Source organism: Polyodon spathula, chromosome 36 (genome assembly GCF_017654505.1).
Source record: "Polyodon spathula isolate WHYD16114869_AA chromosome 36, ASM1765450v1, whole genome shotgun sequence".
NCBI classification, from domain to species: domain Eukaryota; kingdom Metazoa; phylum Chordata; class Actinopteri; order Acipenseriformes; family Polyodontidae; genus Polyodon; species Polyodon spathula.
Window position 1 is genome coordinate 4007694 of NC_054569.1, and position 27645 is coordinate 4035338.

General features: G+C 38.0%; 1 protein-coding gene across 1 annotated transcript in view; it reads right to left on the reverse strand.

The window, feature by feature from the left end:
- The window catches only part of drd2a (dopamine receptor D2a), a 37675-nt gene extending 13126 nt beyond the window's left edge, over positions 1–24549 (reverse strand). Inside the window, exons 1-2 of the mRNA XM_041234842.1 lie at positions 24209–24549; positions 1680–1990 (exon numbers count right to left, since the gene is read on the reverse strand). Of these exons, the coding sequence (XP_041090776.1) occupies positions 1680–1958 (279 nt within the window). The 5' untranslated portion in view covers positions 1959–1990; positions 24209–24549. The remainder of the gene's footprint in view (positions 1–1679; positions 1991–24208) is intronic.
- Between the last annotated feature and the right edge of the window lie 3096 nt (positions 24550–27645).

Consider the following 27645-nt stretch of genomic DNA (forward strand, 5'->3'; position numbering starts at 1 on the left):
ACAAAGGCATGCAAAATAGGAGCCATGGAGTGCAAGAATTGATTGTTACACATCTCAATAAAATACACAGAATTCTAAGTAATGTATGCTATCCATTAATCTATTAGGAAACCATTCTGAGAATTTAAAATTGTGCACATTTTTTTTTTTTTTTTTAATATAATAATAATAATAGTGATCAAAGCATTTTAACTTTCAAGCTACATTTGGAAAGATGATGATTTGGGCTTATCAAAGATTGACTTTTTTCCCCCTCCCTTTTCCACTTTGGAAAGAAGATCATCATCAAGTACCACTGTGAAAAACATCAGACGAATACAGCACTCTTTATGATCAATGCACCAGCAACAAAGCTTTCATTTGCTGAGAGAAAAACCAAGAGAGCAGTGGGGGTGAGCCACGGTGTTCTGAGGAACTTCCCAAAATTATATGATAAAAAGAAATATAAACGCCCGAGAAGAAACAAGAATATATAAACCCAAAGATAAACGACTCCCGGCTTTCCGTTCTCGATATCTCTGTTTCACAACTGCAGTCATGCTCAGAAGATTGGCAGTTTATCATCCTTCACTTCAAACGCTTAATCAAGAGGTAGAACATTAAGAAATTCAAGCTGACAAACAGGCTCTGGTTGAAACTATTAACTATAAAGTTGCACCGCAGCAACACAAGTGTGCTTGTACTGTAAAATAAAACAGGCCACTCACTGGAGTGGGGAAGGGTGGCTAATGTAATGGGCTGGCTGTAAACACTCTCTTTCCAGAGAAGGGAAATGGATTTTCCTGAGGCAGTACACTGCAGCCCTGACCACAGCTACATCTGACACGCTTTTATGAACTCAATTTACTCATAGGACTGCAGGACATGCAGCAGATGTAATCTGTGTGAAGCAGTTTTATTTTTGTCTGTGAATTCAATGCATTCAAAACACAGAACAGCTGACTGGAATACCGTGTGTTGCCGAGTCAGAACTTGGCAATTGTTTTGTGAAGATTGCAGGTCACTCATGAATACATCTGAAATATAGGACTTTGTCAGGGTTGAGGGTTAGGGTTGACATTGCTCTTTTTCAATGATAAATGAGACATCATGCACATTTGATATAGTGTTGCACCTCTGTTTTCATAGATTGTGAGCAATGTTGGGATAGGGTGAGCACACAGTAATGGGAACAATGGCATTACAGAATAGCCGGTGTGTGATATTAGCTCCAGCTATGGCCAAAGGTTTTACAGCATCCTGTAGAAATAACTCATTTTGCTTGATAAAGGTGAATGAAACCTGCTTGATTTTAATATCAGCTTAACATATCGAATTGCATACTGCTTGGTAGTTTCCCATATAGTTAATGAAAAACAGACAAAAATGTAAAAATGTGATATTTGGAAATCTATCATGAAATACTGTACTGCTGTTATGGCTTCTGGTAGACTTTTGCGATTTCATTTTGTAGTTTCTTTGATAACATGATGTTAAATAAATATATATATATATATATATATATATATATATATATATATATATTTATATATATATATATATATATATATATATATATATAAAATGTATCAATCCTAAAATTCTAGGTGATGCAAAAAGCTTCCTTTTTCCACATGGGTACTTTTGTCTTCACAGTGATGGGGTTCAATGATCTAAACGAGAGATATCAGATCACTTACCTCTAAGTAAACAACCCAAGGCATAACAAGGGTGGCTACCAGCAGATCTGCCACGGCCAGACTCACAATCAAATAGTTGGTTGTTGTCTGTAGCGCCTTCTCTCTGGAAACTGCCATACACACCAGCACGTTGCCAAAGATGATGACAAAGATGAGCAGAGTCAAAAGCAGTGCATAGTAATTGTACAGGTGCTTTTGGTTCCCATCAGTTCCATTGAAACTGTCAGTCCAGTTCCCGTCATAGGATTCATTATATGCATACGTGGCAACGGTATCCATGGGTGTTGAGTGAATGAAGCCGCTGCCGTCTCCTGAAAAGGGAAGAACAAAATACTGGATTAAAAGAGTAACAAAACACTGAGCTGGGTGATACACTGCCGTTAGGGATTCTGAGCTGGGTGATACACTGCCGTTAGGGATTCTGAGCTGGGTGATACACTGTCGTTAGGGATTCTGAGCTGGGTGATACACTGCCGTTAGGGATTCTGAGCTGGGTGATACACTGCCGTTAGGGATTCTGAGCTGGGTGATACACTGCCGTTAGGGATTCTGAGCTGGGTGATACACTGCCGTTAGGGATTCTGAGCTGGGTGATACACTGATACACTGTCGTTAGGGATTCTGAGCTGGGTGATACACTGCCGTTAGGGATTCTGAGCTGGGTGATACACTGCCGTTAGGGATTCTGAGCTGGGTGATACACTGTCGTTAGGGATTCTGAGCTGGGTGATACACTGCCGTTAGGGATTCTGAGCTGGGTGATACACTGCCGTTAGGGATTCTGAGCTGGGTGATACACTGCCGTTAGGGATTCTGAGCTGTTAGGGATTCTGAGCTGGGTGATACACTGCCGTTAGGGATTCTGAGCTGGGTGTTAGGGATTCTGAGCTGGGTGATACACTGCCGTTAGGGATTCTAGCTGGGTGATACACTCGTTAGGGATTCTGAGCTGGGTGATACACTGCCGTTAGGGATTCTGAGCTGGGTGATACACTGCCGTTAGGGATTCTGAGCTGGGTGATACACTGCCATTAGGGATTCTGAGCTGGATGATACACTGCCGTTAGGGATTCTGAGCTGGGTGATACACTGTCGTTAGGGATTCTGCGCTGGGCGATAGCATGATTTGGAAATTCAATGGAAGGGAATGGCAGAGAGGGTCCACTTCTCATATTCAGTAACATGCTGGAAAATAAGGAGCTGTGGAAGTAATATACTGTATTGGTATAAGGTTTGCCAATTGGAGGCCCTTTCAATGAAAAAATACAGTGCCCCCCTTAGAAAGGTTTACCATAGTAATTTGCAATTAGGAATCCTTTTCCTGTGGCTACACTATTTTACCATAGTTTACAATGTCTTGCTGTTTTTTTAATATGCTTTCAAAGAACCTGGCTATGCTGACTATAATATTAGCAATCTCAGAAGAATAGCACTTTATCTATTGAAACAGATGTATCTTTTTGGTCAAAAGGATATGAATACCATTCTATAATGTGTGCATGTGTGCTTTGCTAATTGAACTGTGCTTACAAGTTAATTCATACAGTTAAGGCACACATGCACAGTAAAGAGAGGTTTACAAGCTGCAGGGCAAATGTTTGAAAGATGAGTTTGCCTCTTCAGGGTTATTGCAGAGATGCCTGTAAAAGCTAAATTATGATCCCCTTAGAATTCAATTTGCATCTGGGAATTAAGCAGCTGAAAAGTCATTATGTTTACTCTTTCTCTGTGTGAGGTGGTTTTTTGCTGATCACAATCTCATTACAAATCAATATATTAGGATTTGAGAAAATGACAGTGGGCTGCTTTATGCTGGAATTTTAATTAATTTGTATTTTTTTAGAGTTATAATATGGATTTCGACTTCCTGTCTTAGGCTTGTGTATTAAGTCTGTTGTCAGCGTAACAGCGTGAGTGAAAAATAATTCCGTTTTTGTTAGATTGCTGCACAAATAGCAGCTGACGTTCTGCACTTAGCGTATTGTTAAAGAAAACCCTGGCATTTCCTGTAAGGCTGTGAGTTTAACCTTTTACATCCTCCTATTATTACGTTATCAGTCTGTGTTATTAACTGCCACACGGTAACACATATGTTTCACGAGAGTGTGACATTACACGGTAACGCAAAATTATTGCTTGTGTGTCTTGAATCTGAAGCACCGTGTTGAAATCTTTGCAACGCCAACAGGAGCACAGCTGGAGCCTATAGTTCAATCAGGCTGGTACGAGACTGGGTTATCTGCAGTAAATAATGCATTTCAGGTCCCTGGTAAGAATTACTAAAAGGCTATTGATCTCCCTGCTAAAGAGGAGTCGAATTGATTCTCACATTTTAAGAATGGCTTGGTAGGTCATTTATCTTCAAGGGAAAGGCAAAGCCGTTTTAAGCACTGTACACAAAAGCATGTTACCAAAAAAAGCTCTTTTAATTACTGCTGTAGCATCTGGTAACATGGTTAGACACCTCACCCCCACAGAGAACTTATCATCTAGGGCTAATTAGAACCATCAGGAAGAAACATGTGTTTGACATTTCTTGTGGGCTGTGCTTCTTGCAAACCTGTAGGCTCCACATAGGGGCTTAAAAAATAAATACTGTTCATCAGGTGCTGGGATACTCTGTTCTCTAGAAGGTGTCTTGATTTAGAGGCCTAATTTATGAGCAGGAATAATCTGTGTAGCCAACCGGCTGCCAACTAGGCTTTCAAAGCTGAGCTCTTTCCTGCTATGACTCAATTCCAAAGCATGTAGATGGTAGCACAGAATTAAGTATTGATTTCTAAAAGTCATAACATCTTGAGTAAAGTATGGCTAAACAAAGGGGATCGTCAGCATTGCTATTCCATTTGTGATTTCCAAATCTTTCTGGTAGCTTTCTGATCAATTTTAGATTGACAGGTATTGTTTAATTCCCCAAAAGCATTAATTAATTGATTGAGATGTTTAGACTGGGCACTCAATACTACAGGTCCAGTTTAAGAAAGTTGAAATCATGCATTTTTCTGTGTTAAAATCTTTCTTTCTCTAACAAGTAACGTAACAAGTTTTTGCACACTTATAGCGGAGAATGAGCCACATGCACATATTTTGCATACGAACACTGTATATGAAACATTACAGCTGCTTCCTGGTACCTGATCACTTATGTGGTGTAGTTTTTACTCTGTCTAATGGTTCAGCCCCTTATGGAAAAAAAACATATTTTTTTATATATGGTAGAAAAGTATGATCCTTATACTTTTCATATATAGAAATCTGCCCATTTTTATATATTTAAAATATATTTTAGTCTGTAATCCATATATTTATTTTATATGTTGAAAATATATGGTGCACAATGTATTTTAGTCTGTAATCCATATATTTATCTCTATGTCTCTCTCTCTCTCTCTCTCTCTCTCTCTCTCTCTCTCTCTCTCTCTCTCTCTCTCTCTCTCTCTCTCTCTCTCTCTCTCTCTCTCTCTCTATCTATATATATATATATATATATATATATATATATATATATATATATATGTGTGTGTGTGTGTGTGTATATATATATATATATATATATATATATATATATATATATATATATATATATATAATTTAATTTTTGGCTTAGTGTTTTGAGCTTGGTGAAATGGTATTTTGGAGAATATCTTGTCAAATGGCATGTTTTAGCATGGTTGATGTAACATTACTGTACAGTGTATCAAAGGCACAGGTTATAATAATATGTAAAGTAAGTTAAAATAATATGAAATGTTCTCATTTAGATGAATTCCAACAGCTATTATTTTTATGTATGACATTTAGAATTGCTATATTTAAAGAAAGAATGCAAGGAATGTGCCACTGGGCTGAGTAAATTAAATTGCTTTAGAGTCATTGCTCATGTATTGAACAGCTCATGTTTTTATTCTTGATAGATCATTTATTTTAATAATATGCCATGTCAAGCAAATCTGCATTTTGGACAACATAAGAAGTTCTCTATAAAGTATATATTATTTATTATTTATTCTGCCATAATAACACCTGTTGAATATTAATTAGCTAAACAAAATATCATATGCAAAAAAAAAAAAAAAAAAACTATAATGCAATTACTGGAATGAATACAAAATGGGAGGACTATCAATACGGAGCAGAAATATGTGAATATTCAAGATTTACAACTCAGGACAACAAAGTGGAAAAAAGAAATGTGCAATGCGGTCATGGTGTTTCTTCAGCCATACGAAATATAGTGCTTTTACAAAAAATAATGTCATTAAACATGGGATGTTCAAAAATATCAGTTATAATAAATAAACTAATGACAACAAAAGGGAGTCATGACTCCTTGATTAATAACTACAGATAACACAGGACTGCATCACGGTGATATTGCAACTATACATCTTCAGGATTGAGATTTAATCTTTAACAAACAAAATGAGAAGACAGGCGGTTTTCTTTGCTGCGCTGAGATACTGGTAGAAACTGCATCAAGGGACTTGTTTGCTGCTGAAAGATTTGCAAGAAACACATGTGCCAAATTTAAACTGTTCCCTGAGTTTACCATGAATGCAATATATATATATATATATGTTGTACTAGGTTTCTGGGCACTGAACAAAATCACGGAGTATAAACCCTGTCAAAGAGGAAAGCCTTAAAGCTGGAGAACCCACAGCATAAACTAAAAGAAATGATATACTGCTCATGCTACTAAAGAAACCCAGAGAAGACTGGAAAATACATGCAGAGCAGGGGCATAGGAACTGAATGCATGGGCTTTGAATATGGAGGTACATTAATCAATGAAGTCTAAACAAAGCAGGACTGAAGGGGCGATGAACCAGCGACTCTGCAGTCAGTACAGATGAGCCTGCCTTTTAAAGCTCGCATTAATCTTGAGGTAATATGGGCATGAGTAAGGGTGCACAGCAGTGAAGCTGTCACTTCATGTGTCAGTAGAAGTTTGCAGACAAGCACAGTGCTCACCAGAGCAGTGTTTATGAGACATGTCTCTGTCATTGTCCCTCACGTTTAATGACAGAACCAGTAAGCGCAGTGATGATGGAAACTACATGCGATTAACTCCCCCTTCCTGGTCTCTGTACAGTACCCCTCGCCCCCACCCCCCACACCGGATTCCATCAAGTACAGACAGTCAGGAAGCTAAACCTTTTCTTATATCTTTTTCAAACATATCTCTATGTTTTCTCAAGTGCTCTTTTGTAGAGCCACTGACATGCATTTTCTAACAGAACCGTGCATCCTCCTGAAAGGCAGTTAGCAGCTGGCGCATTGATGCATTGTTACAGAGTGAGCACCACAAGGAGGGATACACAACAGAGACTTATTATTACCTGCAATGTAAGGAACCCTATAACAGTACACCAGGGTCTACTGCAGTCATCTTAACTGTAGCCTTTAAGTTAGTTCAATTAAAAAAAAAAAAACTGATCACATTGCAGGAAAGATATGGAAAGGAGAATCTGTGCATCACCCCCAGCTGTGATTCTGTAAATGAGGCAAGATTTATTTATTTTTATTTTTCACTATTCACACAATATGAGGAGCTTTACTGTAACATAGGGTGAAGCTGATGATGTATCAGCCTCCTTTAAAAAAAAAACATATTAGGAAAGATATTCCTTTGTCACAAGACTTTATGCAAGGCAGTATAGGTGTATACAAGTGCATAGGTTGCATGCGATGTAAAGAAATAAACTAATGGACTCTATTCAGTGTAGATGTCAATAGGCGCTCAACCATTAAAAAGCTTTTCACTTTCAGATGCCGGTATTAATTTTCAACTCATCATTGAGTAGAAACTTCAGATGAAAGCCAGAGCAGGCTCTTCGCAGCCTGGAAGACAAATGATCTCCCTGCACGGGTGCATGGCACTCCTGAAGAAGGCAATCTTACTCCAGTCACAGCACTTTGGTAAAGCGTTCTCCCTGAGGAGAAGGAGGAGTCGTCGCGTCAAATGGGATATGATCTGTCTGGAACCAATTCCACAGGTCAGTCATGTTTTATTTTATTTCTGTGGAAGATCTTTTGGAGATTATGTACTATTATTTAGCTTTACTGGAGTAGTTTATTGAAATTTCAGAGTCCAATCCAATGCCAAGCCTAACAAAAAGAGCACAATTGTGGCTCAATACTGATGTCTGCCATACAACTGCTATGAATAAAATCCTCACTCTGCAGTATGGTATGTATTGATTGAACGTGGGGAGATTCAACTTGGTCACCATTTAATTCAGTACGCCTTCATTACAAGTAGGTCATTTTATTCAGAGGAAAATACCTTCGTCCAGAACAATATTCTAACCCTAGAGAAAGTGTCAGTCAGAGGTGTCCCAGCGCAATTTTGCATTTAGAGTCTTTGCGGTAGGGGGTGAATGTTACTAGCATACATGCTTGCCATTCTTTACACTAGACTCATTCCCTAACGCAACAAAAGCCAAGACCTGGAGATTCATATAAAAGCCATTTTTCCCTTATCAGAGAAGATTGTTTACTTTCAAAATCTGCTCCCACATGGAAGCAAGCGGTGTTGAACTGATGGAAGAGAAATGCCGTTAACTGTATGGCGAGCAGCATGGATGAATCCCTAATAGGCCCTTTGCAACTTAAACAAAACAATAAAGGTTAATCCAAGGGAAATTTTTGATGCGCTACTCGCCTTTCAAGGGAAAGGTGAGTAGCACATCCTCTTGCATTACTCGAGGAGGACGTAGCCAGTATTTTCAAGGATTGTTTTAATAAGGACTGTTTTTATTCAAAGGGTTTCCTAGTTACACTGTATTTTACCGCCAGTGGACTCTTGCATTTATTCAGGTCAGTGACACTAAACAGTCTATCTAATCACATCAGTGGTCATCTATTCAGGTGTCTGCTTTGCACGCCAGACCCTCTGGGTATACTTCAAACGATACAGATGCATTTCAAACATCAAGCTCAAAAAGAGAGTGAGATTGTAATGGGTTATTCTATCCCAAAACAACCAAATGCATCTCCCAATAGTTCTGAACTTGTGTTCTAAATCAGCCTCTTGGCAAGTAAGTCGAATTAGATGGGACATTTTGACCTGTCCCTGAACTCTAAGGCACTGCATGCTTGCAGAGCACTAGAAAGTGACAGGTCTAGAAATGCAACTGCCTTTCGGTTCCTGAAGGGATTCCATTACATTTCATAACCCATTATCAAGGTTTGTTTTTTTTTTCCACCCTTCTGCAAAATGAAAGTTAATTTTCTGCCATGAAAACAAAAATATTCTCTAAAATATTAAATGGAAAGAGTAAAAATATATATTATACGTTATACACACCTGCTGAGAAAGACTGCTGCTAATCAAGTCTGGTTCAGTATGTCCGAAGGCAAGGAAAATCTATAATTGGAACATATATCTGTTGCATACTGAGCAAATAAATGACTTTGAAAAACACAATGACGCACATGCTTTAAATATCTGCTATTCGTTCTTGAGTGTGATTTTACAGCTACACTGATAACAGAATTTCTTAATCATCAAGAACATGTAAATCCTTTGGAAATTGTCAGCATCTTAACACTGTGGTCAGACCAGTGGGGATCCCTGTAGCGCAGGGGATCTCAGTCCTGGGGGCCCCCGGTGTCTGCTGAGCTCTCAATTACTGAACTAGACCCTTCATTGAACAGATCTTTTGTTTAATTAGACCTTCTTTTCAGCTCTTAAATAGTCCCAAAGTTCAAGTTACTTATAAAATGTTGAAATCTGCAACTGTTTAAGAACTGAAAACAAGTACAAAAGTTTAATTAAGCAAATTATCTGTTCAATTAAGAGTCTAGTTAAGTAACTGAGAGCTCAGTTGGAATGAAAACCAGCAGACAGGGGGTCCCCAGGAATGAGTTTGAGAAGCCTTGCTGTAGCGCAATGAGGTAAAGCAGTCCATGTTGTTTTTAGGTCTAGGCAAATACACAGTAATTGGAGACACTTAGTGTAAAGTGTCAGCCATTAACGATACAGAGATTGCTAAATGGAAATACTTTTTCTAGTGACCTGTAACCATGGTAATAATGTTTGTTTGACTGTAAATCAATACTGTTGCCATGGGGATTTTAGTTTGTACCTTTCAAAACGAAAAACACTGACGGGAATGTTCAGCACATTTTCGGCAAACATTGAAATCCTTTGACTAAGTCAGTCGTCTGTTAAACAATGCAGAGATGTGGGATTAGCCTTGGTTTTGGACCAGTTGGTTTTTACCCAGATCAATAAGTGATTTCAAAATGTTTAACGCATGCTTTAAACTGTAGGATTCATTTCAGTGACGTCGTTCAATTGTCTCTCCATCAGTCAGTGTTCATGCCAACGTTGAATTGTCAACAGTGACTCAGTGCTGGTACTGTTGGATAGAAATCTTACTTACCAGGGCCTGCACTATATAATGCTATTTTCATCTCTCCTTTTTATTCCAAAGCATTAAACAGGTGTATTAGGATGTATGTGATTTACTTTTCCTTGTAAGAGTAATTCAATTAAAATAACGACATATTGGGCCTCACTGATCCTTTTAGCACCATTAGCATTTCAGAATATAACCTAAAAACATAATGCATCATTTTTTTTTAGGTTTGAAATAGCATTACTATCTTCTGTAGCGGTAACGGCTTCTGCACCTCATATTAATGCTTGTGGCTTTCTGAATGTCAGAGGAAGTCATTCCCTATTTCACGCTCTCTCTAAATAATGCACAATCCACACAGATTAGCACCACATGACTGCCATGCACTTTACCAGGTGATAATCGTGCATTATTTAGAGAGACTAGGGTAGGATTAAAACACTGACAGGGATTTGTGAGACATGCAAAAAGCATTTTAAAAAATCAGTGGCCATGTAATTAATTAAAATTAAATTAAAAAAGAAAACTAAAATTGGAAAGTGATTTGACGACTTGTCGTCATTGAGACCGAATATCCGTTAGCGTCTCAGTTTAATTAAAGAAAATCACTTCATAATCAATCCTGTAAAATCAGGCGTTTTGTCAGTTTAATACAGGTTGAGGGGAATGCTTTTATTAATGATGTCCTCCTCGTCTCCCTCTGAACACAGGCTTGTCAGTAATCAAGTGCCCTGTTGGGACTATTGCCAGGGGATTTCCTTTGTGTATATATTAAACACAGTCTGGAATTCCCTTACATTATTCATAAAATCAAGTTCAAACATAGCATGGGTTTAGCAGAACTGCAAATACAGCAAGTGGTCTCACGTGATAACTGATTATGGGAACTGAAGCTCCAGTTTGAAGTCTTACAGACATATTGATTTCGTTTTAAGGCATGGTTAACAGTTTTTATGTTCAACTATCGAAGAATCTACTAAACTGATAGCGAGAATTTCATTTTATCTTTTTTCTTTTCAATGTAGAATTCAACATGGTTGAGGGAAACTGCAACAAGATTTAGATTAGTTTTTATTATTATTATTATTATTATTATTATTATTATTATTATTATTATTATTATTATTATTATTATTATTATTAAAGCTCAGTAATATTCAAATATTATTTTAAAATTGCAGTCCAGTATCACACATGTATTTTATCAGTTGTAGTTCTCTTTCCTAAATCTATATACAGGTCTGCAGAATTGAAAGAGTTAAATATTGTAATGCAAAAACATACATGTTTGCAACTGATCAAATGTTTCCTATGCAGGAAGATTTGAATGGCTTCATTCAGCTTGAATCAGGGTTTTAATTGGTTTTAATCACTAGGGCAATTGCACCATCTCTATGTATTTTCATTGAAAGCATGGCAAGCTGATGAAATGCTGGTTCAGTTTTTTTCTCCCTGCAATACTCAAATGTATAAGAATTAGGAGGTTATGTCCAACGTTTTAATCTAAACATATATTGTGCACAAAATCAATATGTATTGATACATTAATAATATACTGCAAGAACATATGTCTTACATAGTCAGCCTTGCATGTTTTAATGATAGTACATCTGTTGTAAACAGATTGGCTATCTGTGTTGCTGAACATGGAAAACGTTGTTCTGATGCTATGATGAGCAATTCCTTGAGAACTGCTGAGAGGAAATACATCCAAGGTCCTCTCAGGAACTGCTCCTGAGTGACAAACTGTACAGATCTGCTCAGATGCATTGCTAGATCTTTTATGCTCGTAGCCTTATTTAACCCTCCTGTTATGTTCAGAATTTAGGTACATGTGTCATGTTTTGGGTCATATTGACCCGATGCAATTTCAAACTAATTTAAAACATCCTTAAATTGATTAAATGTTTTTATTTGCAAAGATTTTATTCTTTTGTTCTCTTTTAGTCCAGGAGCTGTGATAAAACTTATTTGACTGCCAAACTGAGAGCTCCTCATTCTGGAATGTCTTTACCAGTGAGATGATGTTGCAATACTGACAGAGAAAATTAGGCTCTACCTTGTAGATATATATTGTTTGTTTTTTTTTTGTTTATAAATATCTCCAGACAGGTGCAGCCATTTTCAGAAATAATAATACAAAATAATAATAATAATAAAATAACAAATTAAACAAGTTTGTTTTATTCCTGCACACAAATCTACATAGATAAATGTCACGGGTCACAGTGACCCGAAACATCTTATTTGTATACATGACCTATTCTAAAAAAAATAAACATCTCAAAGGTTCTGTTTTCTGTGTATAAATACATGACCCCGACTTAGGAAAAATCATTAAGTATTATACTGAAAATGAAAAGAAAAACAGCATTTAAGCTAATTGGATACTAGAGTCTGGTCAAATAGGCCCAAAACCTAACAGGAGGGTTAACTTTAGTGCTTTGAGTTTTCAACATTAATGCCAATGTGCAAAACAGTGAAACAGCTCAGCCAGCAGTCAGTGTAGCCTTAGTCTTAAAAAAAGTTTTAAACAGCGGACTCTCCTGACAGATATGGTGAAAAGCACTCAAGCTACAGTTAGTGCTCTTTTATAACTGACACAAATGCTTGCATATTCATAAGCTGGCTGTCTTTTGTTTCTAAACCTTCAAACTAAAAATGCATTATTCCACAGGGTCATAGAGCCCTGACTAACATGATCTATTTATTATTCCTGCAAAATTCTCAAAAACCTGTGGGGCTATTTTCACGGGTCCAGAAGCTGGGTTTCACAGACGGAGATTAGCACTGCCTCACGTTATTGTAGGTAAGGTAGTGTGCTAAGTCTGTGAAACCAGCATATACTTGACATCTTTTTCGTGCGTTAGTGCTCTGTAACGTCAGTGAAAAGGGTTATTTTATTTTCTTCTTCAGTTACATATAGAGCAAAAGCTCCTTTGCACTTTTGTAAAAAAAAAAAAAAAAAAAAAGGGAAAGCTGAGAGTCGAGTTACTAAAAAGCCGCCCGCAGGTTTCAAAAGGTCTGTTAGATGTGTCTCGTGCGTCTCCAGGAGGTATTCAATCACTGAGGTACCATAAACAAATAGACTGCGTTTCTCTTAATATTCGCTGGACTTGAACAGGTGCTTTACTGTTGTTGTGCTTAATGGCATGTGCTGATATTAACGAACAAGAGACTTAGCATAAGGAATTGTTTACAGTTTACAGTGGATTAATTGACCTTCAGGTTGGGTTCAGCCTTTTTATTTATTAAAATGAATATAATTTATGGAAGCGTATAGCAAAGCATTCCTTTGGTTCACACAGTCTGGCATGATTTGGAAACTGTCTTCAGATTTATGTGCCAGTATTTCTATTTATATTATAACCGTCATATTATCAATCCAAGTTACCTCCCAGAGTATGCACAGATTCGATCCTGTATGTGTTAGGAGAGACAAAGAGACAGGATATAAACAGGCTGTGATGTCTCAAAGATGAGCTGGATCTGTCTGCACTCCAAACACTATGAATAACAGAGGATTGGAACAGAATCTCCACATTTATAATAATCTCCCAGCGTTTTGTGCCGTCACATTTCTATATTCTTATCGCCCGCGTGGGCTCAGTCCTGTCCTATTGGTCTGCGTACTGTAGCTCTTTTCCACTGTAGTGCACAATTGTCTCAATAAACCTCTACAGTGCCATGATTAGTCAACAGTACACACTTAGCCAGCAGAGCAGCTTTCTGCTTTAGGCCTTTTTGGTATCTCACCTTCGGGCACTAGTACCAAAATCCTCGAGCTCCCTTATACTGAAAATGTTGGGACCCTGGGGCTTTTGTGAAGTCTCAATGTGTATCTTATCCCTGGCAAGCTCTGGCTTGGGGAATCATACAGTTGCCAGAGCATTTGCAAGCTAGTACAAGTTGCTTGGAGAATCATACAATTACCAGAGTATTTGCAAGCTAGTACAAGGCTCCCTGCCTCTGTAGTGATGGATTTTACCTGCCCAGTCCCAGAGCTGTCTGTTCTTATTTATGTGTTAACACGCCATGTAAAAGGTTATGTCAAGATGTTCTTATCGTTGCCTCAGAAGATCCACACAAAGTGCATGTCTCGGGAACCTGCACACTTTCAGACTTGCCGCACTGACTGGCTCCATCACACAGGGTTCAGGGGAGTCCAGCGGTTAAACACTCAGCATCATTAGGACCTGTATGATCTCTATTTCCACAAGCTGGAGTTTATCTGAGAGATTACACTTCATATCAGACTGTGAAAGAGATGCATCCATTGACACCAGGCTGCGTGGGAGGGGATAGTTATTCCTTTTAAGCAATAAGCCATGACAGGGTGTGCACTGTTGTCAAGCAATGCACACCTTGTGCCTTAAACTGTCTGGGAAATGCAGCACTTGACAGTGTGCACCTTCTGTAATTGTAAAATGGTTCAGTGTTGGTTTTGTTAGATTTCGCTATGGTGTCAGCTAGATTATAAAGACAAGGCCAAGGAAATAGATTGCACTTGATGTATTATTCATCAATGCTGTAAACTTGCTTGTACTGTAATGGCCTGTATCCCTTAAAGTCAATTCTGACAACATGTTCCCCAGTAAAATACCTTTTTTTTCCTATACAAATTACTTAACAACTGTAAAAGACAAGATTCAGCTCATTTCACTATGTATTTATATACTGCGTATACTTCAACAATGGTCAATATTTTATCACATCCTGTTCAAACAACCCTTCGTTGACTTGTTACTTGTTTCAGGTTGATGGAATATAAGAGTTCATGAATGGAGCAGAAAGCTCATCCTAGAAGGAGCTGCTCTTACAGCTCAGTAGCTCCAGGCTCTGTAGAGTATGTGCCCTTTGAAATTAGAACATTTAAACAGCTTTTCCAAACTGCAAAATAATTACATTCATTCTCATCAATACCATGATCACCGGTATAATGCCAATGGCACTAAACCAGAGAATTTCAGTTTACCTTCATGATAGATTCAGTTCGCTGCTTGCATTGAACTGAAAGCCTCATTAAAGAAATCACCCAGGAAATACTGACATACATACCTCTTGAATGTGCTGTACAGCTGAGGATTACCTTTACTCTCCAGAAGGAACAGCACTATCATTAACAGCTCTAGGGATTCAGAAGCCTCACACCTATTTAAATGACAGAAATCCAGAGGGCTGTTTACATTATTTCACATAAGAAAGCCTCCTACCTCTTCTTTACTCCTGCAGTATATTCTTCCAAAATTATGTGCCCAGGTAGCATAATCCCAATGCATATTCTACACCACAAACACACAGTTATCAGGATGGGCTAAATCTCTGGAGAAAGCACCTCAGGCAACCTCTGCCACTCAGTGTCTCACAACAGTGTCTCTTGTTCCAGCACACTATACTTCTCAGATCTGCTGGAGCTTTCAGATGTGGCACATCAATATACATTTATATATATATATCTCACATCTTCTGCAGTCATGTTTCTTTGATGCTTTGCCTGTGGCACCCAGTATTGATTTTGGCTGATTAGCGTTTCATATTTACCACGCTGGAATTACTGATATTTTACTTTCTGACAATATGAAGGCATTAACTCTATCCACAATCTGCTGTCTTTTAGAAAGGAGGTGCATATATTAGGGAACGAGGCAATGGACAAACAAACAGGCAAGGCTTCAAGCATGAGCACGACAATTAAGCAACAACATGTGCCAGCTTGTAATCTTTGCACTAATCTGTTACCAGCGTGATTCAAGGTCTGTGTGCCAGCTCAGTTTTGATAGCTGCAAGCCGGAGTTCATTCTTAATGACAGGTTCTGTTTAAGACAGATCTGTCCTAAAGGTAATCTGCAGTTGAAATAAGTGGCAACCCAGCTTTATGATTGTTCTCAGAATGAACCGCATAGTAACTGCACAGATGAAAATGTAATAACTGCGCCCCTGCAACTATGACAAACTACTTCTCTATGCAAGCGTGTAAGCATGACAGACAGACACCTCCATATAGATCCACAATCTGAAAATCTACAGCATATCCCCTTCCCAGGGGAGCTCCTACCCAGAGAGGGATGACAATGTACCAGACTGAGTACACAACAATGAAACACAATGGTACCCCAAATACCACAACTACTTCTCTTGTAATACAGCACTGCCTCATCACACTGTTCCAATACACAGGAGAGTCTGGCTGCTTGACTGTGGAACTTACTGGTACAAAACCCCATTGGAAAAGCACCGGCACAAACCCTGTCTCAGAAAGGTATCTTCAAGCACTAAGTAAAAGTGACGGAGAGAGCCAACACAATGCTAAGCAGTCGGAATTCAATTCTACAGCAGAGGCTAGATTGATGGTGCTATAGTTAAGATATCATATGAGACCACAAATACAGTGAGGGAACATTGTGAATATATCAAGTTAAAACAGAGCCTAGAAAGCATTTCATCATAAGCAGAAATTGTTTGTCCTTGTTTACCAGCTCAAAAGGGCACACACACACACACACACACACACACACACATATATATATATATATATATATATATATATATATATATATATATATATATATATATATATATATATATATATATATATATATATATATACAGTAATTGGCAGTCACTTCCCTGAGAGACAGCAAGGAACGTTTCCACTGCCAGGCTGGGGATTTCAATTAAAGGCTGAATTCCTCATCCACCTCGTGTTTTTTTTTTTACTGCTTCAATTATAAAAGGATTACACCAAGGTTTGCAGAAATCTCTAGGAACATGATTGGATCTACACAGTAAATATCCATATAAATGTTCTTATATATTTAGATAGAAGCTCCTGAGTACCCGTGTCCCTATTTAATAATAATACTACTAATAATAATAATCAATCAGCTGTACGCGGTAAGGTTGTAAATCCATCAAGGGTTTATGGTGACTGATAAAGCAAGAGAGCAGCAGCTCAAGTATCAATCTCAGCAGATTCCTGACACCTGGTTCTATGACATCACTAAGTTGGGGGCCCTGCACCTATGTATCAACGGAGGATAAGACAGCAATAAATCAAAAATAAGAAAGATGCTTTCCTGAGTTTTTCCCTTGATCAGCTCAAGGTTGGCTCTGATTTGCAACACAGCTGTGGATTTTCACCCATGCCACTGAATTCTGCATCAGTTTTAAAGGAGTACTAACCATTGTATCATTTTTTTAAAAAATTAAATCCAGTAGCCTCCTGCTAAACTAGATGCTGTTTTTGTTTCCGGGCAGGGGAGTCTTTCAGGAGGTTCAATTTCGAACCCCACGACAGCTAAGAAGGAAACTTTTGAACATTTTTTTTTTCTTAATCAAATTGAATAAAACAAAGGTTTAGAAATACAAAAAAAATCCCCAAAAAAACAAAACACATGTAGGCTTTTATTACAGGTCCAACACGTTGCTGCTAATGGCTTTTGTTTTTATTTAAATAAATTTAAATTGGGCACTTAGTAATTTTAATAATAGAAATGAGAAATTAGAACGACTAATTGCAGTGTTTGAAATGACAACCTAATGCAATAAATGTCGGGATCCAAATAACACACATTTGCCGGTTGTTACTTTCATTCAAGCCCAAAAGTAAACTGTTAAAATGTCAAAAGCTAAACACAAATAGCCCAGCCCTTCTAATGTAGCAGCGATCACAACACATATGACATGCAATGAAATTGCAAGCTAGCCCTGCGGTAATCTCCATTGAACACTTCAGCACCTTCTGAACAAAGTAAAGATAATGACCTGCTTAAAGTCTCGTGGTGCGTGGAGTAGCGTGCAGAGGCATGAATTCCACAGGGAGGTTCTGTAATCAGACATACGCTGCAAGTTCTCTTGGACGGCGCTGTAACCTTGATCTCTTTGTACAGCTGCAGACTATTGCAAACATGAAGACACTCAAGGAAATGCCAAGTTAAACCTGAGCACCCGGCCCCTTTAGCTAGAGAGATGAAAGCGTTCTGCTGGCAAACTCGCCTGGGCACGGGGGTAAATTTCATGGTCAATCGTATTCTGAGCATGCTTCCGATGCCTGTTGCAGGACTGTGGTCTGAAATTGTGAAGAAACATGTTGAGATGAAAGGCTTTTCTTTGCTGTAAACAGCCCATGAAGCACTCCCAATCATGTTCAATTGTACCGATGAGCTATACCGATGAGCTATGCATTATCAATTTATATTCCTTGAGAAAAAAAAAACAAAAACATTTGAATATATATATATATATAACTCCACAGATGATGCTTGTAGGTTATCTGTTGGAAAGTACAATGTAACCGTTGGCCTTTAAAAGAAGCAGTCCTGTGGTTTCTATGGCAATAGTAATTTAAAATATCACAAGAGACTAACCAGACGGAAGCTTGAAATTGTCAGGAAAGATCTTTCAAGTTACAGAAGCATATGGCAGACCAGATTTGACCTGTTCTGTAACGAATCAAAACACAGCCAGGTAATTATCTGCACTTAGTCACAGCATGAAAACGAAACATTACTGGCACTTTTACATTTCAAAAAGCGATTCGGTTCCTAGAAACTGTTGTGTGTGTGAAGGGGGGGGGGGGACCAACAAATCAACAAGTCATCAAGCTGTAAAAATGAAATTGACATTCATGGAAACAGTACGTTTCCCATTACACATTATAGCACTGACAGCTCCAATACATGTTAACTATGGTACATCATGATAAATCATAGTAAAAGTGCATGAATAAAAACAAGCAGACTAGCATTGTAAACTACGTATATGCACGGAAAAGCATTGTGATAATATATAGTATGATCGTGTTAAACTGTGCTATTAATTATTATGGTAAAATAATGACCATTGCTGTTTCTTTATTATTATTATTATTATTATTATTATTATTATTATTATTATTATTATTATTATTATTATAATGCTGGCATTACCAATACTCCAGATCTGTTTTACATGTATTCAATAGACAGTGCTTGGTTTCACTGCCATCAGGGAAACTGTGCAGCATCTGCCTTTAGGAAAACATTGTGAATGTAACAGGCCTCCAATGGGCTCATTAGATTCACAAGGTCCAATTGCTTCAAGCTGAAGCTGTATCCTAACAACAGGAAAGGTCTCTTGTGATCCCTGCTTGTTACCCACTGTTGTTTCTGCAGCACACAGCTTCAGACACAACGCTTTCATTTTGAAATGCTTCTTTTTGTGTTGCTTCCTCGTATAATGGTGCCTGGGCGGTGTGCTAAACTGACATTTAGAGAGTCAGAATCTTGTTTTTGATGCCTTTTCCAATATTTACCTCCCAAGTCTTCAGCAGGCTGTAATTTAAATATGTTTTTCCTTGGCGGTCCAGCCCCAGTTTTACAGGGAAACGAGGACTGGTGGCTTGTTTAAGAACATTGCATGTTGAATGCTGATTGGGTTGGATGCTGTGAAAGATTGGTGCTTGTGTCTATTATAATTAAGGCTGAGTGAATGGGTTTGGACCCATTCGAGACAAGCCAATCCAAAAGCACTTTAAGATTATGGACTGACTCTGATTTAGTTCATTTTCCAGGCACAATCACTTTTTTTGAAGGTCAGTGTTGATTCGGCTTTTTACTGGTCAGAAGGAAAGAGTGGAAGCTGGCAGAGGGAGATGGATCAGGGGCCAGGCCACACGTATCTCAACCAGTGTGGAAGAATACAAACCAGACAAGAGAGAAACAAAACATGGACAAGGTTATTGCTCGTGTGAAGCTTACAGCAAACCTGGGCTTTTGCCGTTGTGTATTTTTTTCACTAGACTGGACAAATGCTATTATGTGCTTTCCTGACTGTGGCTCTGATCATATTTAAAGACATTTTCAATCAGGATTTGTACCAGATAGTAGGCCACGCTATGATGTCTGTTGTTTTATATCAGAATAATCAAGCCCCAGGACCTCGGGTCATATTAAACTGATCTAAATGGTGACTGACCAAAATACAACTACTGTTCAGATCATTAAAACAGGGCCCTTTATGTACCAAGGGTTAACATGTAACAATGCATACAAGTCTCCTTTATGCACTGTTGTCTGTAAATGTGTGTGTGTGTGTGTAAAACCAGGGGGGTCCTATGTTAATGATTTAAATGCTGTCAGGGTTTATATCTGCCACCATTTAGATCAATTGAACAGAGCCCCTCTTCTCCACTTGTACTTGTGCAAAGAAAGAGCTGAAAACACACAAGAATTAGCAGACGTTAGAAGAAGAAGGTTGCACCATCCATGATAGTGTCACTTGGATTTATATGAGCTGCTTAATAATCAGACAGAGAAATGCTGGTTTACATTCTCTGGTTAGGAAATCAATCAGAGACTTCATTTAACCTGGAAAAGGGATTCTTGTTTTCAGTGTTAACGAGGGGTGGGGCGGGGTGGCACTGGCAACAAGAGGAAGCATTATTCTGGGATTAGCCAGGACACCAGGGCTAAATCCCAGTATACTCGAAAAAGCACCATAGGATCTTTATTTAAGCATCAGACACCTCTTATAGCATAGTTTCCAAACACCATACTGGGAATTGAGGAAAGAGAGCCCCACTCCCAGCATTCAAGCAGCACATGGTTTCCTTGGAGATCCTTTTGATGAAAAGGCTTACAGAAGTTTACTTAATGTACAGTGCTCCACAAGCACCAGATTGGAGATAAAGGATTAGACATTGTTGATGTGAAAGCTTTATTGTTATTTAACACAAACAGTGAAGTGCAACTCATTATCCTGCTCATTTGACATTTCTTATGATGGATAGAAAGTAGCAAATTCTAATTGCACTATGTAGAGCCAGTCATAGTAAAATTGAATAGAGAATAAATGAAGATCCTGATTTATAACATGTGACACTCTAAACAGAACGGATGAGTATCGCTTTATTTAAAATGTAGACAGAAGTTCAGATTCCATTTTTTCATCAAGGAGGCTTCTTTGGATGCAATTGTGGGCATTACACCTGGGAAATAAAATTCTATTTAATTATTCCTCACTTCATGGCAACTAACGTGATGTACTGTCATTAAGAAACGTTCCATAAAGATCTACTTTGAAATCTCTCGGGTCCCACTGGCGCTGTATAATCACTGTGTAATTGTTTTTCAAGGTGTGTTAGAAACCTAAGCATAATGTCTATACAATATAAACGTATGACATATGGTGGCAGAATGGGGATGTCTAACTGAATGTATAATTGTGTTGCTCCTCTGGAACAGGAAGACATGATGGGGAGTTGAAATACACCAACCAGGCTTGACTAAGAGAACATCTCCTTTCAATTACATGCCAAGGTCTTTGGATACCATGAGCCCCTGCACAAAGGTGCAGTAGAGGACCCCTTACACCAAGCACAGTTACTTAAGCAGCAGAACCTCAACGTTCTGTGTAGAATTTCAGAGGCCATACACTGTGATAGTGCCCACAATACAGCTCCCTGATTCATGATTATTATATATATATATATATATATATATATATATATATATATATATATATATATATATATAGTAGTTTTTATCAGTTCCAACCTAAAAGATCACCCGACTACCCAGTCCTTGGCTTATTGTGAGAAGAGACACCTAGCCAGACTGAGATAGAATGTGTCACATTTATATGATGAAGGTCTTCTATTACGGAAGACTAAATTGAGACAACTCATTTCATCGGATTTAACCCTACACCTTCCAGATAATAAAGATCGGGAGCAGTAACCCACTTCAGTCTAGTCGTGCTTCATATTGCTTCGCTATAAAAGGATGATTCATTCATGCTGCTGTTTTCCAAAGGTCATTTCTGCAATAGAGTACAGCATCTGTATCTGAGAATGATTTACCTGAGTGTGGGCTACATATCATATACATGAAGTACATAAATAATGCAGAGATCCGTGCGTTTAGTGTAGCTATAGTTGTTCACTCTGAAGTAATGTGAAATGGGTGTACATGGCAAGTTAAGAGAATGTGCTTCTGTTGGTTTTATTGCTGTTTGAAAGACTGCTTTACAGGTGAAAGCACAAAACCTTAAACCTCGCTGCAAAGCATTGTTCCCTATATGTCATGGCTTTAAATCATTCTAGACTGTGATATATGTCCTGATTTGGAAAAAGGGGGTATTGCAAGGTCAGAGTTGATGTAAAGAAAGAATGGAAAGATTAATGCAGTATTTTTTTTTCATTACTACATTTTTAAACTGGTCATACTGTCCTTGTTTTGTTGCCTGTATGTGAAAGGGAATATGCTTAATTGCCCAGCTGTACTTGGGCTCTATGTACCCTTATTTGACTTTGATTAAAGGCACACGATCCCATATGGTTTTAAATACAGTTTCAAGGAAAGGAAGGGGACAGTTGCGTGTTCCAATACTGAAAGCGTGCATTTCAAACAAACTTTATGTAAACCAAATGCACATAAAAATAACTGGATTCATAAAACACTTACTGTATTTGAAAAACAATTTTCAATTACTGTATTTGAAAAACAATGATCTAGATTAAACACATACCAAACCATTGGATTTAAAATGGCTTTTGCTGATAAGATTAGATAAATAAATAGATAGATAACAAAACTGCACAGCATACATTACCACAACAAACTTGTCACTAGTCATACCGTATACATCAGATTAATGCAACCATATTCCCCTTAAAGGCATTTTAAAGTTTAATTACGCGATAGAATGCTTAGGTGCACAAGCTATCTGTAAATATAAACCATTATCTCATCTCTGGGGGCATAACGTGAAGCTTCTAAGATCACGGTGATATGAAGTCTAGCTCTAAATGCCATAGAAACGCGCTGTGTATGTAGAATGCGCAGTGTATAAAGTGGTGATGTGATTTGAATTCTATGACTGTGAACCAGCTCCTCGGAAGGACAGACGTTTGGGATTGGAACAGGCAGTCAAAGATGACCTGTTATTTTTTCTACCTGGTTGGTAAGCAGCTATTAAGCGGTAGTTGGTTAATCGCAAGAATAAATCATGCACGCACCGGGGTTTCTCATCTAGTCCAAAGTAGTTAAATCCGACAGCACAATTCAATTCAAGGCGAGGGGATGAAAATGAATTAGTGGGCGCATTCACAACAGCAAAGACAACGTGCTGAAAAATAAACTAGTCAGCCTCAGTGCTGGTTCATAATAAAACGCTTTCCTCCCAACTGGAAAGCAATTGGAAAACCTAAAGCCAATCGCGACCTTACTTTGAGACCGACCTGACACCGATTCGAACTATATATTTAACACATGGGGGCGTGGTCATCTACCTAAAGAGAACACGTTGTTTTTTTTGTTTTTTTTGTTTTGTTTTAATGTCTCTCCCTTATAACACTTTGTTTTCTATATGGCGATGCGAGTAATAGTAACACTAATTATGTGGTATTGGCAGGTCATCTCTAAAAAGCATGCATATTACATTCAGTCTGGTGCCTTTAGCTCATAAATATAACGCAATCAAAGAGAAAGGCACAGCATGCTGCTTAATTTACCCAAAATATACAAATACTGATATGTAAAGTAAACTTTAATTTATCGCAATGAATTATTCCATCTGGTCTATTTGATTACTTTCACTGACCACACAAAGGAGATGCATGATACAACATGTGCTGTGTGACTGCGTGCAAGACGATATTTAACCGTGTTGTTTCGGCACTTCGTACTATTGAATGCATCCTCTTGATAAGACAGAATACACCACGCCAAGCGTTTCTTAATGTGTATTAAAAAGAAAACATATGGCATGAATCATCCACAAATAACCTGAGCAGATACACACACATAAAGAAGCAAAGGAGGTCCATTAAATAAAAAAAAGTATTTGATCAGAAAATATTAACATGCGATAAACTGTAAAAACAAATAACTTATAACGCCTCTTAAGGAAACACAGTGTGTGTTATCTCTAGCACCAATAATGCCCAAAGACATCCTTTAACACAAAGTGAAGTCGCGCTTTGCTGTTATTTATAGCACGCATTTGTGGTGCGCAGTGAATCTGAAACACACACACACACACACACACACACACACATTCAGTTTCAAGAACAAATGTAGACGGGAGTATAGCACGCGATTGATCATATTCAATAATGCACAGAAAAGCTTTGCAAAAGACTATCGTTTCATATTATTTTCAAAAGTTGTAGTGTCTTACCTTCAGGCCATAAGATTTCCACAATCAAAAATTGTGCCCGTACGGGTTCAAGTTTTCTTTCTTCCTGTTAATCCACAGCTATCCAAAATAACATTTCTTCATGTCGCCTCTTAAGCGCTTCACATCTTTATTTAAAGGTGTTTTAGAATGCCAGCGTAAAGACACGGTTTCTTAATGGTCTTATGAAGACTAAACTCAATGTTTTTGTTTGTGTTTTGTTTTTTTTCTCCCGTAATTTCAGCAAACAGCGGAACTACCTACAGGCAATGGGTTAAACACGTTGCTAGTCCAAGTGCAATGGAAGCATTTTATTTTGTAATGTTATCACAATAAGGATATGCAGTTTTCTCACTACACTATATATATATATATATATATATATATATATATATATATATATATATATATATATATATATATATATATATATATATATATATATATATATATATTATTTGACTTTGCTCTTTTTACTATAAAGTTTCTCCTTTAATATCCACGGTATGTAGAAGGGTCAGTCTTTCTCTCCGACACTGTTGGTAGTTTCAGTTTTTAAAACTTTAGTTAGCGGAGAAAAAGTGAAATCAGACCTGTGAACTGAAGCATCTGAGTCTAACGATTTTTCCAAGTTTGAAGTCTCAGCAACACTAGATTACCTCGCTGCCCTAATGCACGCACCCCCGTTCTGAACAGTTTCAGCACCGAGTGAGGGACAGCGACTGCGGCTCCAGCTCAAACTGCAGGTGGAAGAAAAGAGGCGGGGTTACCAGATCAATATCAGCTATGCTATGCCAAACGTTCCTTTCACTTCTGAGCGGCTGCTACACATTCGGGTGCTCTTATACACCGAGGAGTCTGTCTTGGGGGTTTGTATTTATGACAATGGCGTTGATTCTCTATTTATAAAAACACAAAACCGACATTTATTTGATCTTATATTTTTAATTGCTATTAATGGTGTGCTGTTTGGTTGTATTTAAGTGCGTAAAATACTGCAATCCTAGAGATGGCGACCCAGAGCTAAAATGCGTTCATGCCATTTGTTTTGTAAATCAAAATGTAGATTTCAGTTGTCATCTTTGAAATTACTTTTTGATAGTCTGGTAATTACTGATTTTATATATCAATTATCTAAATAATAGCTTTCTACAGTGCAAAAATTAAGCATCATCACAATACATCTAGTAATAATAAAGAAACAAAAAACCTAAAATAATATCTGAACGTGTAAAATACGAAAAAAGAAAATATGAACAGGCTGTTTGAATATTGATGGCGCCCTCAACCACACATTCAGTTCTACAAACACAACGGCTTGTACTGTAATTGTACTGAAAGGAATCATTTCAGTAACATGCTCCTAATCTCTCTGTGCGTTTATATCATACTTACATAGTACATGCATGTGTACTTACACATAACTACAGTGTTATGAATATTTGCAATGTATTCTTGACATGTAAATAGTTTAAACCTTCGTGGCAGTACTATCTCTGATCTATGACTCCAAAGGCATTTCAGTTGTATCACATACCTCTGTTTCACTGGGTATGTGATACAAGGAAGCATAATTATAATGAGGGAGCTACTGAAACTTTTATAACATTCACCTCAGTGTTTGTAACTTGTAATACGTTCTCATCCTCTATCAATCTTTAATACGAATACACTGAATATGCATTAAATATTGAATCACTAAATATTAATGAAGCCTGTTAAGTATCAATGGTGATGAAATGAACTCATGTGGTTAAAATTTGGGGCAAATTTAATAACCTCCACACATGCTTTTCCTTTAAAGAATAGTTAGCCTCTTGATCTTATATTCCTGGTAGCCAATGTTATATTAATCAGAAGCAACTGGAAACATGATGTTGTGTGGATTTACAGATGAAACTGCTATACTTTGCACAAAATCATATACCAGACTCCATGCACATTGCCTGCGATGATGTGATCTTAAAGTTGAACTCCCTTAGAGGCAGAGCGCAAATATGTCCTGACATTGTGAAATCTGCTCTGGTTTCTTAATTTCCAGTTACCCTTTTGGTTGGCTATCAGCATTTATCAATTTGATGTAAATGCTTTCTCAGTTTCTTCTGTGCTTGCGGTTTTTGGGATGTGAAGGATTGTGCAGTGCAGTGCCCAGAGGTGGGAGTAGCATTGTGTGTCATCCATCATGTTCGCTCCAGTAGATCTTCAGATTAATATTCTCGTGCCATTGTTTGACCCTGGTGGCATCACTGAATTGGCAGGGCCAAATTGGGTTTGGGAGACTAGAGATAGAAGAACCAAGATGACCAGGATCCAGATCTCCTCTGAGCATTGCTGTTAGCTGGGTTTTCTAATTTGAATCTAGGTGTCTTTAGATCCTCACAGTTGGTTGCTTGTATACTGGTTGCTTGTATAGAAGAATCAGATCAGCATAGTAAACCAATAAGACCTCCTTTCTAATGAAATTGAAGCACAATGCATGTTTCTAGATGCACCAGGGAGAGACCCTGCTGGAGTAGCCATTGGTCACAAGGCAAGAATACTGCAAAGTGTTCTCTCTTGCTGCTGCCAAGGTATTGAAACATGCATCCATTCACCTCCAGGTCATGTGCTTGTATCGCACTGTTTGTTGGCTTGTCTGAAAACATGTGTACTCTGCTTCATCTCATCCACAGCTTGGATGCTGACCCACACCGAACGGACTGAACAAGCCCTGCTTGGGTCAGACCACAGCGCCTCAGAAATCTGATCATAGGCTGATCTGTTTGAGATGCATTATAGATAAAAAAAATATATACTGGTAACACTTTACATTCTGTCTCTAATTACTCTGTATTGGCACAGAGGCCACTTGGTAAATGCACGTGCACTTACACATAATTACAATGTTATTATTACACTTAATGTGTGCATTGTTTTTGCACACTATAACCCTAACCCTAACCCTTTTCTGATACATTTGTGTACTTGCATGTATCATGCAAAAAGATGTACACGTTAAGTAGATTGTACAGGTGCATATATTGATTTGCCACAATTCAATTTCCATGTCCCGTAATGTGATTCATTTTAGGTATAATGCATTGGGAATTGGTGGAATAAATAAGCAGCTGAAATAATTCCCTTTACAAATGTGCCGGCTACAGGGATCTTTCTACCTACATACAGTTAAGTATGCTATACAAACTTGGGGGCAAACATACTGTACAGGTCATATACTAAAGCACAGCTTAATGGTGCATGTATCACGCAGTGTGCACTTACTGTGTTCTTTCTACAGAGAGGAAACTTCTTCAGTGTATCAAACCTGCTGCTTCACGGGCTTATGAGCAAACCAATCAGTGGAAATTACAGCAGGACTTTTGAAAGGGAAGATAAGGAATTTGAATGCACTCACTAAAAAGGAATTTGATGCAAATTACAGCAGACTCAATCTCTGCATA